General features: G+C 55.5%; 3 protein-coding genes across 3 annotated transcripts in view; all 3 read right to left on the bottom strand.

Annotated features, from left to right (window-relative positions):
* Positions 1-5,391: 5,391 nt before the first annotated feature.
* On the bottom strand, positions 5,392-7,519 carry SDF2L1 (stromal cell derived factor 2 like 1). Its single transcript, XM_019665401.1, has 3 exons — positions 7,256-7,519; positions 6,737-6,933; positions 5,392-5,786 (listed from the first exon to the last, which is right to left on the bottom strand). Exons 1-3 carry the CDS (start codon positions 7,440-7,442, stop codon positions 5,505-5,507), a joined length of 666 nt encoding a protein of 221 aa, XP_019520946.1. The 5' UTR covers positions 7,443-7,519; the 3' UTR covers positions 5,392-5,504.
* A 3,995-nt stretch (positions 7,520-11,514) lies between these two features.
* Positions 11,515-12,474, bottom strand: LOC109394868 (uncharacterized). Its single transcript, XM_019665393.1, has one exon. It carries the CDS (start codon positions 12,457-12,459, stop codon positions 11,647-11,649), a length of 813 nt encoding a protein of 270 aa, XP_019520938.1. The 5' UTR covers positions 12,460-12,474; the 3' UTR covers positions 11,515-11,646.
* Positions 12,475-13,220: 746 nt separating this feature from the next.
* Positions 13,221-15,609, bottom strand: part of CCDC116 (coiled-coil domain containing 116) — a 3,139-nt gene continuing 750 nt past the window's right edge. Inside the window, 3 exon segments of the mRNA XM_019665392.1 lie at positions 13,221-13,401; positions 13,404-14,274; positions 14,395-14,952. Coding sequence (XP_019520937.1) covers positions 13,229-13,401; positions 13,404-14,274; positions 14,395-14,952 — 1,602 coding nt within the window. The 3' untranslated portion in view covers positions 13,221-13,228.

Genomic DNA, 15,609 nt, shown 5'->3' with positions numbered 1-15,609 from the left:
CAAAATGAGACTTTACTTTAAAATATATAGTATGTGCCTTTTTATAAACAGGACATTCTCTGAGGGGTCAAGCAGGCCCATGATTAACCCCCTCCATTTAATCCCCCCCCCATGTTATGCTAATATTACTTCACACTTTATATGTTTATTTGTATTTAAAAAAAACACAATGGACCCCTCCTCTGTGCCAGGCACTGCCAAGAGATTAAAAAAAGACATGGTCTCTACCCTCAGGGGTTCCTGATCTAATAAGGACTTCAGCCACAGGGAGAAATTTTCTATCTAAACGGCTCTACTGGAGGGACATTGGATGCTGTGGATCCCAGAAAAGTCTTCCCCTAGGAGGGAGCATTTGAGCAGTCCAGAGTCTACAAGCTTCCCCCAGCAAGGGCAGGAGACAGCTACATTGGTAGGTGGGGGTATCTCTGGCCAGTGGGTACAGAATCTTCACAGGAATAAGGTGGCCACCTCTAGCCATGGCACCTGGAACCCAGGGGAAGAGAGGACTGGCCTGAGTCAAGTGGCCTTGGGATGGAGGAACTGCAAGGGGTCAGGCCTAGAGGCAGAGGAGCATGTATCATTGCCCCTTATCTCCCCATGGATGCCAGGGCTTCTACCCCCAGGGCGAGGGTGAAACTGGTATCCCAATGTGCTCAGTCAGGGGTCAGGGGTTCTCCCAAAAGCCCATCTGGAACCTGGGCCTCCTCTCAAGCAGACAGGCTTGAATAACTGTCACTGGGCACATAAAAACCTTGTGCATTGTGTCAGGTCCTAATGGTGGAGGTAGTAGCCCTGCCAGTATGCCTGGGGCCAGGCTCCTTGGCAGTTCAGCTCCAATCCCCCCAATTGCAGCTGTGAGGGTGAGCACTCCAGGCACCTCACAGTCCCTCTTGCAGGCTCAAGGCAGTATATCTCCCTGTAAGAGAACAAGATGGTGCAGTTGGTGGCCATCACCTGCGGGCTTCAAATCCCAAGCCCCTCTACCCGCCCCCCTCCCACACACACACACATACCCACACCCCCCAGATAATGCTGCTCTTTGTGAGAACCCAGGAGAACATTCTCTCCAGAGGCTGGTCCTCCCCAAACCTTCAAGGAAGGCTGGGTCCAGTTCAGCTCCACATTGTCAAGGGTGAGCTGGGTCTGAGCCAGGCCCAGACAGACCCTCCATGCATAGCAGTGGGTCTCTATTTCTCCACAAGGCTCTGACCAAATCTGGAGTTCACAGTCTTACCCAGGGTGCTGATATGAAAGCTCCTCTTCAAACCAGACCTTCGCTGAATCGGGGGCCTCTGCCCCTGCACCTGTCCAGCCATGACTCTGATCGAGAGCTTGTGGGGCAATCTCCCAGCTCTCCACTCACCTAATCCTCTGATAGAGGGGCCAGCCCAGCTCCGGACCTGTGCCTAACTGCTGGGAAGTGGAGTGAAGCAGCAGAGCTCCCTCTCCCCAGGCGCTGTGGGTGGGCTGGACCTGACCGATGCCCTTTCATCATTGCACTGCCTCCCAGCGGCCCACAGTAGTGCAACAGGGAAAGAGTGTCGGGCAGGCCTGCCAGCGCCTCTCCCGGTGGTCGGTGGGGATCTGAGACCTGAAATGCGAGCCCACAGGGGCGGGGCCTCCGCCTGGGGGAAGGGTGCCCTCTGACCCCAGAGGCCCAGGCCTGGCCAGGATCTCAAGTTTCCATGGAGAAGGGAGCCAGAAGAGCAGGGGGAAGGGAAGGGCCTGCAGGCCCAAGGGGCCCGGGCTGGGAAGGAGGTGGAGGAGGTGTGGGGGAGGGGGTCCCCAAGGCTGGTCCCAGATGCTTTGACAATATCATTGCACTGCTTCTCAGAGCAAAGTAGTGCAACCTCGTCAGAGCACCTGCGGCCAGCAGGGGGGACGCCCACGTCCCCCAATACACGCAGGATGGGAAGCTTAACCTTGGGTGGGTGGGGCTAGAGGCCCTGTCCTGGACATCAGGGCCAAGAAGGGAGATTTTAGTGGGGCTGCAATCCCCGGGGTCTTCAGGACCCCAGGGCATCAGGACCTTCCTCAGCACGCTCCAGATTGCGGTGGAGAGACCCCTGACTGAGGGGTAACTCCAGCCCTGGTGCGGGAGCGGACGGGGGAGGGGGCACACACACAAAGGAGAGGGACCCGCGCTCCACTGCAATCCGAAGCCCACTGGCGCCCGCTGCGGCGGTGGGTACAGCTCGAGGACACTGCGCCCTCACCCGGCCCACGGGTCCGGGAGAAGAGTGGCCCCACTCGGGGACGACGCATCCCTGCGGGCTCAGGCCCCCATCCCTGGCCCCCAACTTGGGCTCCGCATTCTGTTCCAACAGATTCACTGCCCGGCGGCCCACAGCGGCTCAGAGGAACGGGCGAGTGGGGGATTCCTGCCCTTCTGGAGTCTCCTACCCGGAGAGGCGCCCGGACTCCGGGCTGCCCGGCTCCACACTCCCGCCAGGTAGAGCCGCCCTGCTCGGGCCAGCCACCTCAGACCCTGCTACTCACGCGGCGGGACACCCCTTCCATCCCGGTCCGAGGATGACGCAGAAAGTTAGAGGGAGAGAGGTCCCGCAGTCATCCGCCCCCGTCGTCTCCACCGGTACGATCCCGCACCTCGTGGTGCTCTCTGGTCCGCGGGCTCCATCTTTAACCCTCTGACAGTCGGTGGGGCCGGGCCCCCCGGCTTTTTAGCATAACGCCGCGCTCATTGGCCGGCGCCTGCGCGGGGCTTTACCTCCCGCATGCCTATTGGCCGAGAACGGAGCTATTTCAAAATAGCCTCTAGGCCGGGATTGGTCGGGCGCGGGCCGAGTCTCGGGCTCCGTGGTTTTAACAATGAGTTCTACAGACACTTTCTCCCCATTCATAACTTATCAAAAGGAACTTTGCCCGCCTTTTCTCAGCTCCAGCGTCCGCGAGTTTTCTACCAGCGAGGACGAGAGCGCTTTGAAGTCCGGTGGGGGGGCGCCGGCCGCGCAACTGAGCCCTCAGGGGAGGGGTCTGCGACCCTTGGGAAATACTCGAACTCGCGCGTTCAAGCCCGCTGTGGAGCAGAGTCCCACGCTATTTCATTTTGCGTGCTATTGCTCCCTGTGCCTCCCAGATGGGATATTTGGCTGCAGTGGGCTTCCTGGCTTTCCCCACATACACCCCCCCCCCACATCGCCCAGCTTGACCCGAGTGGGATTTGCCGGAAGCCATCCGGGCAAGCCTGGGCTGCGGAAACCGGGTCCTGGAGCCCGTGGAACCCTGTACCGGGAAGGGATTGTCAGCTTGGGTCCCTGAGTGATTGCTATCCACTTTGTGAATAAGCATTCATTAAGTCCCGACCCTGGACTGCGGCTGGGGTGGGGTGGGGGATGTCTTAGGCTGCTATGCATCTGGGCCCCCTCCTGTTTTATTCTCTAAGTTCCATGGCTGAGAGCAAATGTTTTTGAGGCAGGCAGAGCTGGGTTTGAATCTTTACAAACCTCGATGCCGCCCCTGCAAAATTAAGAAGATAATTGAACCTACTTTATAGCTTTGCTGCCAGGAGCAAATGAGACTCTGTGTAAATCGTTGGTCCAGAGCCTGGCATTTAGTGTTCAATAAATGAGAGCTCTGCTACTGCTGTTTTCATTTTTGATCTTGTCCTGCAATCGGAATCATTTTACCTGCTCCCACCTTGGTTTCCCAAGGATTCCTATATACTCTGCAGTTTGATTCTGCTTTTCACACTCAGCATTTATGTTTATGTGGTGGTAATGAGGTAATAGGCAGAGGCAAAAGGGGACTCTTACAGCCGAGAGGGGGCAGGGATGGACCAGAGTGTCCCCTTGGATCTGCAGAGTGTGGTCCACACTGTTATTGCCCTGCCCACAGCCCTTTGGCACTCACCTCTATGGGAAGGAGGCTCACTACCAGTATCTGTGGTTCTGCCTGAGGGCTTCTCCCCACCCTGGCTGTAAAATAAATAAATAAAGCCCTCATGTACACTTTCCCCCTTTTTTTTCTGGCTGTGGAATAAAGTCCTCATGTACACTTCCCAATGTCCAGGGCAAGTGGGAAGTGCTACAAAGTAACTATCCCACCTGTCCAGGAGCCCTCAGCTAATGAGGGCAGTTACTTTGGTGGAATAATACACCCCATTTCCTTGCCCCTTGGTTGGCATAGCTTTGATGTATGTTCTACACTGGGTCCCAAAACTCCCCAGTGGGATTAAGCTCCAGTTGCCCACGGGTAACTTGCTCAAACAATGCAAACTTCACTAGCTGCCTTGCTTTCTCTCTCAGTCTCCACTCTTCTGTCCCAGTGTTTTCTGAGATCACATCCTGACAACCCACTAGCATTCCAATCCTGTCTCAGGTAAGGTGAATGATGGGAGAGGAGTGTAGACTTGTAGACAACACTCAAGAGGTTTGGCAGTGGAGGGATCAGGCAAGGTCTGTGTTTGAACAGAGCAGGAGCTCATAAGGGAGAGGATGGGGAGTAATGGGCCTACATAGATCAACCTCCCCTCATGCCTCACAACTGGCTACAGCTTTTCTCCCACCCCCATAAAGTCAATTGATTTCTCAAATGTAAGGTGCTCTGCCCACACTCCGCCAAGCCCCTTCCAACCAGTTGCTACCCCCAGCTTCTCCCTTAAGCTCTTACACAGCCCCCTGGGTGGAGTTAGCAAATCCAGGAAGCCTGTAATTTCTGCCATAACCTCTAGAGGTCACCCACACACCAGCAGAGCTGTTACTTTTATTAGGGCCCTCCTATTTATTGTTCCTTCCTTTAAGTTGTAATGCTTTGCCTGCCCAAATTGTGCCTTTTCTTCCAGGAAGCCTTCTCAGATCTCTGCAGGTAGCAGTTCTTTCCGGTTACCTTCCCTTACAATATATTTTGAAGTTTTGTTTTCTCCTTGGGACCTTGGAAGGTCAGAGAGGGGCCTGAGATGCCACATGCCTGGGCAGGCTGGGGTATATAGGGTGCCATTTGTGCCAAAAGTGAGGGAACCTGTGATGCTAAGTTCCAGCAGATAGGCAGAGTCCCAGCCTGGTGCTTGCTCAAAGACAAGTGTCAAGATTGCCACAACTGCTAGGGGAAGGGTGCCAGGAGGATGAAGGGGCCTCACCTCAAGGGATGAGAGGTCTGGGGCTCCCACTTATCCTGCTGAGGCCCCGGCCCCAGCCCTTAACAAAAAATTTCATGAAGCTCAGGGGTTAGGGAACAGGAGTCAGTTGACATCAGACCGTCTAAGGGTGACAGGGCTATGTTGGAGTGCATGGGAAAGCATCAAAAAGGTTTGGACGGGTTCAGCTGTCAGGCTGTGCAGCAGACATTGGTTTTGCACTGAGGAATAGACGGTGAACTGGGCCAGAGAAGGCTGGCACCTCCTGGTCACCTCGGGGCTGAAACACCAAAACAATCATAGACCAATATTCTTTAATTAACAAAGGCACTTGAGAACCCCTACAAACCCAAAGTCTCCACCAAGAGTGGCCCCGCAGAGGCCCCACCCTCCATGCAACCATCCACAGCACTCAGAGTTCATCATGACCTGCAGAGGGATCCACACTGGGCTTGATGAAGATGCCTTCCATGGCCTTCCACATATTGTGTGTGTTGGCGCTGGGCATGCCATGGACCTCATGCTGCCCACGGATGGGGCTCCCATACTGCTCACCGGTGACTGACAGGAACACAGAGGTGCCCATGTGCTGGAAGCGCACAGCAGCCTCCCGCTCCCAGTGCTGCCCTGAGCAGCGCACCATCCACAGGTCAAGGTCGTCACCTTCGCCGTCTTCCCCAAAGGCACTCACCTCCTATGGGTGCAGAGGGTGGTGGGGACAGTAGTCACCACAGAGGGCACACTGGATCGCCTGTGGTCACTTGCCTGGCAGCAGCACTGACACCTAGGACACTGGGCCTCAGGTCCTTCCCTGTAACTCTCTGAACCTCAGCTTTCACAGCTGCAAAATGGGATGCCACAACCCCCATCCCCAGCACCCAGTAGAGCCTCCCCAACACAGGCTTTTCAAACACATGCACACCCCATCCCGAATCTGTCTGGGTGGTGACCACTGGGCCCCACAGAGACCCCCACAGAGCCAAGGTCTCTTCTCTCCTTCCATGTTCCCTATCATAACTCCTCTGACCTTCAACCAAGTCCAACCCCTGAGGATGACAGTCAAGGTCTCTATTTAGTTCACACTTTTTCTTCTGAGAACCCTCCAAAAGCACCCTCTGTTCCACCCTACTCCCTCCCTAACCTCCCACCCTTCCTTCCACACCCTCCCTACCCAGCTCCAGTGAACTCCATGCACAAGCTCTTCCATGCACAAGCTCTTCCCCAGGCCTGGAAAGACATTTTTCTCCTCTCTGTGGCCTAGAGGACTCCTACTCATCCTTCCAGACCCAGCCTGAGTTCCTCCTCCCCTGCGGGGTTTCCTATTCCCCACCCCAAAGGTCATGTGGATACCCCTCCTGGGTCCAGCTCGCCCCCAAGTAGTGGAGCTATCCAGTAGGATAAGATCACTCTTCCTTGTACGTCTCCCTGCTAGTGTGAGAGCTCTAAGAGAGCAGGACCCTGGCCGAGTCACCTGTGTCCCCAGAGAAGGCACTCAGTAAACTTTCTGAATTGAAATTCCTATTGCACAGAGGAAGCTGAGGCTCAGAGCAGGTGAGAGGAAGAGTCAAGCCTTGGTCGCCAGCTTCTCACACACACACACACACACACCAGAAGCTTCTCTTGGGGCTGGGAGAGGGAGCTCACCTGGTTGTTGGACAGCGGCGACGGGAAGTGGTGCGTGTGCAGGTTCTTACCAGTGAGCACGTGCGTCAGTCTCACCGCCTGCCCGCAACGCACCGGGGAGCCGCGTGGGCAACCCCCCTGAGAGTCGCCGCGGATCCGCCAGTAGCTATTAGCGTCGTCAGATGCCTCCACGCCGGTTACCGACTGTTGGCCGCTGCCTGAGGGCGACAACCCCCCGCCAGGATCGCCGTCAATCCTGGAACTCGCGATCCTCGGCCCGGACACCCTCAACACAGGGACCCTAAAGGCTCACCCCCCAGTCCCCATCTCTGGCCCCCTGCTGAACTCCAAATCCTTTGGCCCGTAGCTTCCGGATGACCCTCCATGCCCCCAATATCCTGACGACCCCCTCGAACCGCTGGTCTTTGGCCCCCTCGGTCCTCCAACTACTCCAGCCAGATGACCCCCAGACTCCTGGCCCGTAGACCCCCCACGATCGCCCCGCTCCCTAGCGATGCTTCAGTCCCGGGCCCCGCGCACCGGATCCGTATTTGATGTCGTGCGAATGCAGCCGCACTCCGTGCTGCGTGTTGAACAGCTTCAGCACCGACCCGCAGGTCACAAGCCCAGCGCCACTCTTGGTGGCACCGCTGCCTGGCACCAAGAGCCCCAGCAGTAGCCCCAGCAGCGCCGCTCCAGCAGCTCCGCCGCGGCTCGCGCTCCACATTGCCCCAGCCCGGCTCCGCCAGCTCGGGCCCGGGGCCGCTTCCGTCTCCACCGCTGGCCAATCCGCCTCTGACAGAGCCCGCCGTAGGAGCCAATCGTCAGCCTGCATGGCTCTCCGCCTGCCATACCATTGGGTCAGCGTAGAGAGGCCCCGCCCCCAGCTGTCTAGAGCGGCTGCTGGGAGGGGGCAGAAGACACGAGGAGCGTTTTGATTGGTCCACGCTTCCGAGGACTCACCAATGAGTATCAAAGGAAGGCTGATGCCGCGCCGAGCTGTAAGAAAGCCGCCCGGGAGCCACCGTGAGGGCACCCCACCCAGTGGCCGCTGGGCTCCTGTTCACCTAGCTCCTTCTTCCTAGATCCCCGAGCCCTCAATCATGGTCTCTCCCCTCGGACCCTAGATCCGCAGCTGCACGGTTTTGAGGTTGCTCGACCATTAGATTTTGTGGTCACAAGGGTCGACAGATCTCAGATACTGAACCACCTGGTCCTTCAGTCCCTGGACCCCAGGATTAACAAATCTCCCAGTCACTCGGTTATTGCCTCTTCTCTGACATTGGGTCACCTCAGTCCCTGGACCCTAGGGTTTCTAAATTCCCATGGCCACTCGCTGACTCCTTCCATGGCACTATGGCCATTGGACAGCAGAGGGCGGCAGCAGGGAGCTGTGTTGTTGCGGATAATACTATAGCTGTTCTCACCAGAAAGCCCCAAAGCTGCCTTAGGAAACGAACAGCCCTACCTGGGAGACCAAGTGACTGTAGGAACCAAGCCTGGGTGACTGTGTTCCCCAGGGTTCTGACATGTGCAGGTCCCAGTCTCACTGTCTTCTCAGAGGGCCGTCAGCTAAGTCTTCAAGGGTGGGAAACTTACACCACTCCTTATTTATTAATTCATGGAACATTCTTATGTTGACTTCACTCTAAGCCATGTGCTGGGGCCAACTGGGAACTGGCTCTGGGCTATATTACTTAATAGGCTGACTGTCACCCATGCACTTAAGGAAGCAACAAAACAGGGAGAAAAGTTCACGTTTAATGAACTCATCCAGGACTTTGCATTCAGAAAATCCTGAGTAGAGTCATTTTAATTACAGCAACATGTTTTTTTGGAGTTTTCATGTTTAATGTCATTTTTATTTTTCATTACATAAGGGCACCTTGATCTTTCCAGCACTTAGAGTGTCTAAATTGCTAAAGGTCTGCCCTAGATTTGGCAGACCCTACACTTGAGGGGCCTCCAATCCAGGGTGGAGGGGTTAGAATACAATCTGGGAAGCAATGGATGTGTTCTGTTGGACGTTCCAATAAACATCTCAAACTTAATATGTCTAAAGCAGAATTTCTGATCTCCCTCAAACTGCTCGTCTCCCAGTCACCAGCTGCTCAAGTCCAAAACTTGAGATTCATCTTTGATTCCTCTCTTCACTGCACTCCTCACATCTAATCTAACACATCTTGATGGCTCTGATTCCAAAACAAATTGTGAGGCTTCTCTCCTGCAACCCCCATACCACCCTAATTGAAACCATCCCATCTCCTCTCCAGATATCTACCACTACTTCCTAGCAGATTTCCTCTCCAAGACATTTTCTGCACAAGAAAGTGACTTATGCCTTAATAAACATAAATCAGATCATGGCAGGCACCTGCTAAAAGTCACCAACAGCTTCCCACTGCACATAGGACCAGAGGATGGTGAGAACACTGCAAGTAGTCTCCCTGACAGGCAAAGAAAGGATTTCTAGGACAGCAGAGACCCCAGAATTGGAGTAGGGGAGCCAATGTAGCTCTTCCTCAATTCTCTCGGGGCCTCATGGTTTCTCCTAGCTGTTCCTTTTTCCTGCCTCCCCTACAGAGCACCTTCCCCAGCTCATCTTATAGGAAGATACTCAGGGCCAATTATGGCATCTCTGGGGCTCTCCACATTCTGGCCACAGATTGTCTTCAGTTCGACATGGTTCCAGGAACTGCTTAAGGTACAATCAGCTATGGGAGAGAAGGGTAGCTAGGTTCCAAATATAGCTACTAACAATTCCTCCCATCCTTGTCAGTGCAAGCTGCTTTTCTCATCAAGACATGGAGCCCATCTCCCCTCTCCTTGAATCGGGGCAGGCATTGCAATTCATTTTGACCAAGAAAACACTGCTGAAGTGCTATTGTGGGGCTTCTGTCTGGGCACAGGCTGCAAGAGCGGCTGTGGTTCTTGGTCCCTCCCTGTAGGAAGCCAGCAGCTGCACCCTGCACCTTGCTGTAAGGAAGTGCAAATTAGACAACTGAGTGGTCAGGGGCCATGTGATCAGAAACCCTGGAGAGGGAGAAGCCATGTGAAATGTTCTAGCCTCAACCCAGCCCCCAGCTGAAAGCAGCCACGAGTCATTCTGTCTATACCTCTGCCAGCTGTCAAACCCCAACATCATGACAAATGGTTTGAAGCCACTTAAGTATCACAGTGGTTTCTCACACAGCAACAGATGCCTGAAACAGGAACTAAGGTCAAGTGTCTCTAGTACCATGTACCAGAGGTTCCCAAAGGGGCTACTCCCTCCCCAGGGATAGTCCCTAGACATGTGCCTCTGAGGCTGGGGTGGGGATATGTTCAATTCTCCTTTGAGAACTTGGCAATGGGACCTGGAAAGCTGCTGGGTATCACAGCAGCTGCTCTCTCAGAGCCTTTGGGCTCCCCTTCTTGGCTACTTTCTGCCATCAGGATTTCTTGCCTCTCTGAAAAGGAGTGGAAGATGATTCCTTCACACCATCCATGCTTGTCTTCAGACATCAGTACAAAATTAACCAGAATCTCTCAGTGCATCCCAATTGCATGCTCCTGGGAAGGAACTTGCCTGGCCTGAATTGGACTAGGATGTGCCAATAGGGCCAAGCAACTGTGGCCAAATGGTATGGCAATAAGGTATGAAAATGGCTGTCGTGACCCTACACTGCAGTGGTGGTAGCAGTGGATGCCCTCAGGGAATGGGTCTTTATGAGCTGAGCATGTGTCTTAAAAGATTGTTACCAAAAGAGCTCTGTGGAAAAATGTGTCCCTGACCTCCCCACCCCCACCTTAGGACCCTGGTCCCTCTGGCTGGCAGTGGAGCAAGTCCTCTTCCCCGAGTTGCAGAGCGTGGGTATGGTTTGGAAGGTCCACTCTGCCTGGCTCCAGAGGAAGCTCTATAGTTGCTGTGTCCTCAACTGTGTGGGCCACTGAGCATGGTCAGACTAGGTGGAGCAGGCCTGTCTTCTCTGCACCCAGGTGGGCTCCAGGGGGAGGCGTGAGAAACCCCCCAGACTCCCTGCAATGGCAGCCTGCACAGTGAGGGTGTATAGAGAATCTTTACATGTTCTCTCAGCCATAGGGAAAGGGTGGTGGAGGAAGAGGTTGAGCTGGTCCCTGGATGAAGATGCCTGAACAGGGGAGCAAACAGGCTGCTCTAGGAAGGCAGAGGGAAGGAGGGTGCTGAATGGGTGGCACAGAAAGATCAGAAGCCCCAAGAGAACATTGAAGAAGAGACCCACCGTGCCCACAGACTCTTCTAGAGAGAGCCTAGGGCCACTGCAGAAGGGGTAGTCACATGGCCAGCCTGAGGCAGCCAATCTATAGCTTGACCGGCCAGCAGCCCCCATGTGACCTGGCATGGAACCTCCAGATTCAGGAGTTAGAGGTGGGAAATACAAATTAGGAAGACAGGTGGCCATGGAAGCAGCAGGAGAAGGTGGTTCCTCAGTCAGAACATGAGGGTGTGGCATGCCGAAGAGATGAGGAAGCTGCCCTGAAAGAGGAGGAGCCCTCTGGAAACAGGAGCCATGATGTACAGAGGGGGACCATGAGTCTTGAGAGGCTTGAAGGGGTAGGAAGATGCAGACTGGAGTGGAGAAGAGCCACAAGTCAAGGACTTGTGTTCAATAGGCATGTGATTTTACAGGGGTCAAAGCACTGCTAGCTGTCATGAAGGCTGGCTGTGGCCAGGCCTGGCCCGCTGGAGTTAGTACTCAAGAGCAGGTGCGCAGGTGCATGGGAGACTGAAATTACCAGACAAGAAAACAGTGCTTCATCAACACAAGCTTTATTTCTCCTGTTGGCTTCCCTGAAAGGCTGAGCAGAGTTCCTCATGGGTATTTAGCCCATTCTGACCTCTGCTCAGGGCAGGGACTGGTTGGGTGGGCAGCATTACTGTGGACCAGGAGAAGGAGCAGGGAATTCAATGTTTAATGTGGCTTAGGGGTCCCCCTAAGCCACTGGGGGTCTCCAGGGCTGTCTGCAGGGTGGCTGACCTTGGCCTCCATTTGAGGCTTGGTGGGGCTCCGGGTCTCACTCTTGTCCCCAAAGAAGTCGTAGTCCTCTTCCTCCTCATCCTCTTCACTGCTCTGGGTCTCCCCCATGTCCACTGCTTGCTCATACTGGTTGGAGCCTGTGCTAGTGCCATAGGACATGGAGAGCTTGGGCTCCAACAGGCTTGTGGGCTCCTGCTCCGCAGTTGTACTGTTCTCTTGAGGGGTGCGCAGCTGGGAGCCCAGCAACTCAGGGTGGAGGAAGGGCTCTGCGGCCACCTCCTGATCCATGATAGTGGCTGGCTTGGGCAATGTGGAGGGGGACTCCATGCTGTGCTGGCAGGTGCTGTGGTGGGCAATGCCACTGTGGAAGGCAGTGCGCTGAGAGGCCTTGTGATGGGAGGCCTTCAGGGACACGGGCTGAGACACTGGCCGGGACACCTGGGCGGCCCACTGGGCCTCCTCCAGCTTGTGCATCAGGCAGCTCCAGTTAATGTTTGAGGACAGGCGGATGTGGGAGCCCTTCACCTTCTTGAAGCCCAGGAAGAGGTCCATGAGTGCCTCAGTGACAGGGAATGAGATGAAGCCCAGCTGCTTGGTGAGGTTCCTCTCAAACTTGTACTTACAGACGAGCAAGGAGACAGTCTGCTCCATCAAGTAGTTGACGAGCTCCTCATACCTGGGGTTGAAGAAGTGGGATATGGTGGACTTGGGCGAGATGGAGGGCAGTGGCTTCTTCTTCAGGAACATGTAACTGGGGCTCTGTGCAGCAGGCGGGAGGGAAAGGGAGACATGTCATGCTGCCCTGGGATGCACCTCACCCACAGCATCCCTCATGTCACCTACATGGACATCACGCCTGTCACACTTAGGGTACGGCCTCAACACATTTGCTCTGCTGTCCTGCTCAACAGCTGAGCACAGGTCCTGCATGTCAGCCAACCCTCACTCTTACCACACCATCATCACACTGGCCATATCAGTCAGGCCCAAAGCAAGGACAGTGACTACAGTCACAGTGTCAGACAAACTCGAGTTTAGACAACCCGGGCTCTAGCAAGCTCTCACCCAGGGTTCAGAAGAGGGAAGCACGCCTGGGCCTTGATGGGTGAGAAGAGGGTTGGGGGCTGTGCTGGAGACCCACCAGGGTTAAGCCACCTACATCTTCTCCATACCCATCCTGGGCAACTCCCTGTCATCAGCGCATACTCAGTGGAACACTGTCCTAGGCAGCAGAATCAGAGGGTGCTAGACCTAGGATGCAGCGCCCCACTCTGGAATCAGGGTGCGGGTCCACAAGGGACAGGACCCTCCCTACGTGTTAGGATCTCCGAGATTCATGTGCAAATGTTAAAAAAAATACCCAGAATTAAAAATAGCTTTTATTCATCTTTGACAACATCTGGCAGTAGCTAGGCCAGGGTTCCTGGTCCCTCATTAGCCTGTCCCTTGCTCAGATGGTTTCCACAGTGCAGAGCAAGAGACCTGAACCATGGGCACCTGCCAGTGACAGTGACCACTAGGAATGGTGGCTGAAGGGGCCCTTCCCCTGCAAACCCGCCCCTAAATCCCTCAGTCCCTGCCCCTTTGAGGAGGTGAGCTCCAGATATAGTGAAGTGAGGCGTGGGGAGAAGCTTCTTACCAAGGAGGTGAGTGGTAAGAACATAGAGGGGTGGTGGGAGGAGAGAGGCAGGGGGAGGCATGTGGGGCTGTGACCTGGGTAAGGTGGGTCTGGCTTGAGGGCACTTCCACCTTGATCCCAGGGAAAGGCAGCGTGAGGTGTAGGCTCCGCCAGGGCCGGGCCCTCTGGTTGGAGCTCAGGGGCCCAGAAGTGGACATGGGTGGTCTCTGTACTTTGGGGTCCTGGTTGGGTACCTCCTGCCTGGGGTGGGGTGAGGGGATTTTGGGCTCTTCTATAGATGTCACCTTGAGCCTGAATCTGGTGGTCCCTTGAGCACTAGACATGGGAGAACCATCTTCCTTTGGCTTGTCCCATCCTCTGGAATTGGTGCTCTCTTGGTGAACCATCTTGAGGCTGGAGGCAGTAGTAGAGTGTGAATAATCATAGTGCTCCTCCCCTTCAGTGGTTGTGGCCCACTTAGAGCCAGGTGTGACTTCCGAGTTGGAGTTGGAGTTGGAGTTGGAGTTTGGCTTTGTGGTGGGCTCCCATTCTGATGGAAAGAGAGGGCAGCCATTTTGGCGGCGGGCACCACTGAGTTTGTCCACAGCTTGGCTGACCACTCTCTGGAGGGCAGGGAAGAGGTGGTGCTCAGCCAGGAAGTCCAGGGTCCGATGGGGCTCTTGGAATGAACAGTAGCCAGGCAGGTCGAAGGATGCCGGCTGGCTCAGCAAGGACTTGATTTCTTTGTTGAACTCCCGCTTAAGGAAGATCAGCTCCCGCTCTCCAGGCCCCAGCTCTGACGCTTCATGAGTGCCCAAGCTTGAGCCCAGCAGGCCTGAGAACCCCGAAAGGGGATGCTCCTGGGTCCACTTGCTGCTGGATTGGCTGCCCATTGAGTCCCACAGCAGGGAGTCCCCCTGTGAGCAGGACTGCCCCAGGCATTTCTGTAGAGAGAGGGGGACTCTCAGAGGCATCCAGGGACAGCCAAGCCAGGCTTGGGCCTGGCCCTGGGTTCTGGGCTGTGTTCCATCCTAACCACCCCAGGTGATGGCCCCGGATCTCACCCCTTTGTTCTCTAGCCGCAACAGTCGTTTGAGGCTCTTCTCCTGCAGGAGTTTGTCTCTCATGGGTGGCAGCGGGCCCAAGCCGTGGTAGCCCAGGTCGCTGTCCCGGCTGTGGGAGCCCTGCCAGTCAGCTGTGAAATTGCTATGAGAATCGGACATGGAGCTGGAGCAGGATGGGTAGTTGTTGGGGTTCCCAATGCAGAGACTAGGCCGGACACGGTGCCGGTGCATGGTACTGAGGCTGGGCCGGGCATGTACCCGCCGCCCACCCCTTAGCACCTCCACTGGGTCCTGCACCTCCACCAACGGCACCCCGGCCTCTGTCTTCATGGTGGCTATGCGCTCAGTTGCCTTTTCCACCACCGTCTGTAGGCTGTCCAACACCTGGCCCTTGACAAGGAAATCCAGGAAGCTACCAAAGGGCCGGGGGTCCCTTGAGTTTCGGTAGTGGCTATGGAGCCCTGAGCTGGGGCTGTACTTTGATGGTGGGTGTGGCATGTGGCCCAGCTTGGAAGCTTGCCCCATTTCCGGGAATGCTGGCTTCTTAGGTGGCTGCACCTGAACAGACAGACATGTCATAGTGGGCCGGAATGTCCCCACAGGAGGAGAGGTCCCTGGGGCCCTCCTAGGGCACAAGGAGCTGGGTGGGGAGTGGGGAGTGGAAGGAATTCTGTTTTGGAGTCAGGCAGACCCTAGCTCTGCCACCTTCAGGCTGTGTGACTCCGGGCACGATGGTCCCTCTTGAGGTCCAGTTTCCTCTTCTGCAAAGTGGGGATCTCTTTAGGGTTGTCCTGAAGCTTTCCTGACATGTACATTTCACGTACACAAGCCCTAGCCAGGGAATCTAAAAGACCGCTTCCGCCCTCTCACAGGGCATGGGTGGGTAATCACAAAACCCTTCTGAGTCCCACTTGGGCTCCTTATCTGTCTGTAGAGCAGGCCAGCCCTGCTCCACTGCTGGGATGCACAGACTACCTGTGGTCCTGAGCCCTGCACACTCCATGGATGCTTCTGCAACTTGAGCCCTAGGCCCTGAGTAGACTCCACTTGGGGGGTCCAGTCCACCAAGCACCTCTCAGGCCACTGGAGGTCAGGCAGACACAGGGAATAAAATTGAGGATGCCTAGGGCCTAGCAGGGGGTCAGAGGAGTGGTTAAGGAGATAAGGACTCACTTCAAAGCCCAGAGAGGAAGTCAATAGGAAATGAGAAACGGG

The sequence above is a fragment of the Hipposideros armiger genome, unplaced genomic scaffold (genome assembly GCF_001890085.2).
Source record: "Hipposideros armiger isolate ML-2016 unplaced genomic scaffold, ASM189008v1 scaffold_443, whole genome shotgun sequence".
Lineage (NCBI taxonomy): Eukaryota > Metazoa > Chordata > Mammalia > Chiroptera > Hipposideridae > Hipposideros > Hipposideros armiger.
This window is presented reverse-complemented; position numbering and strand designations above follow the sequence as displayed.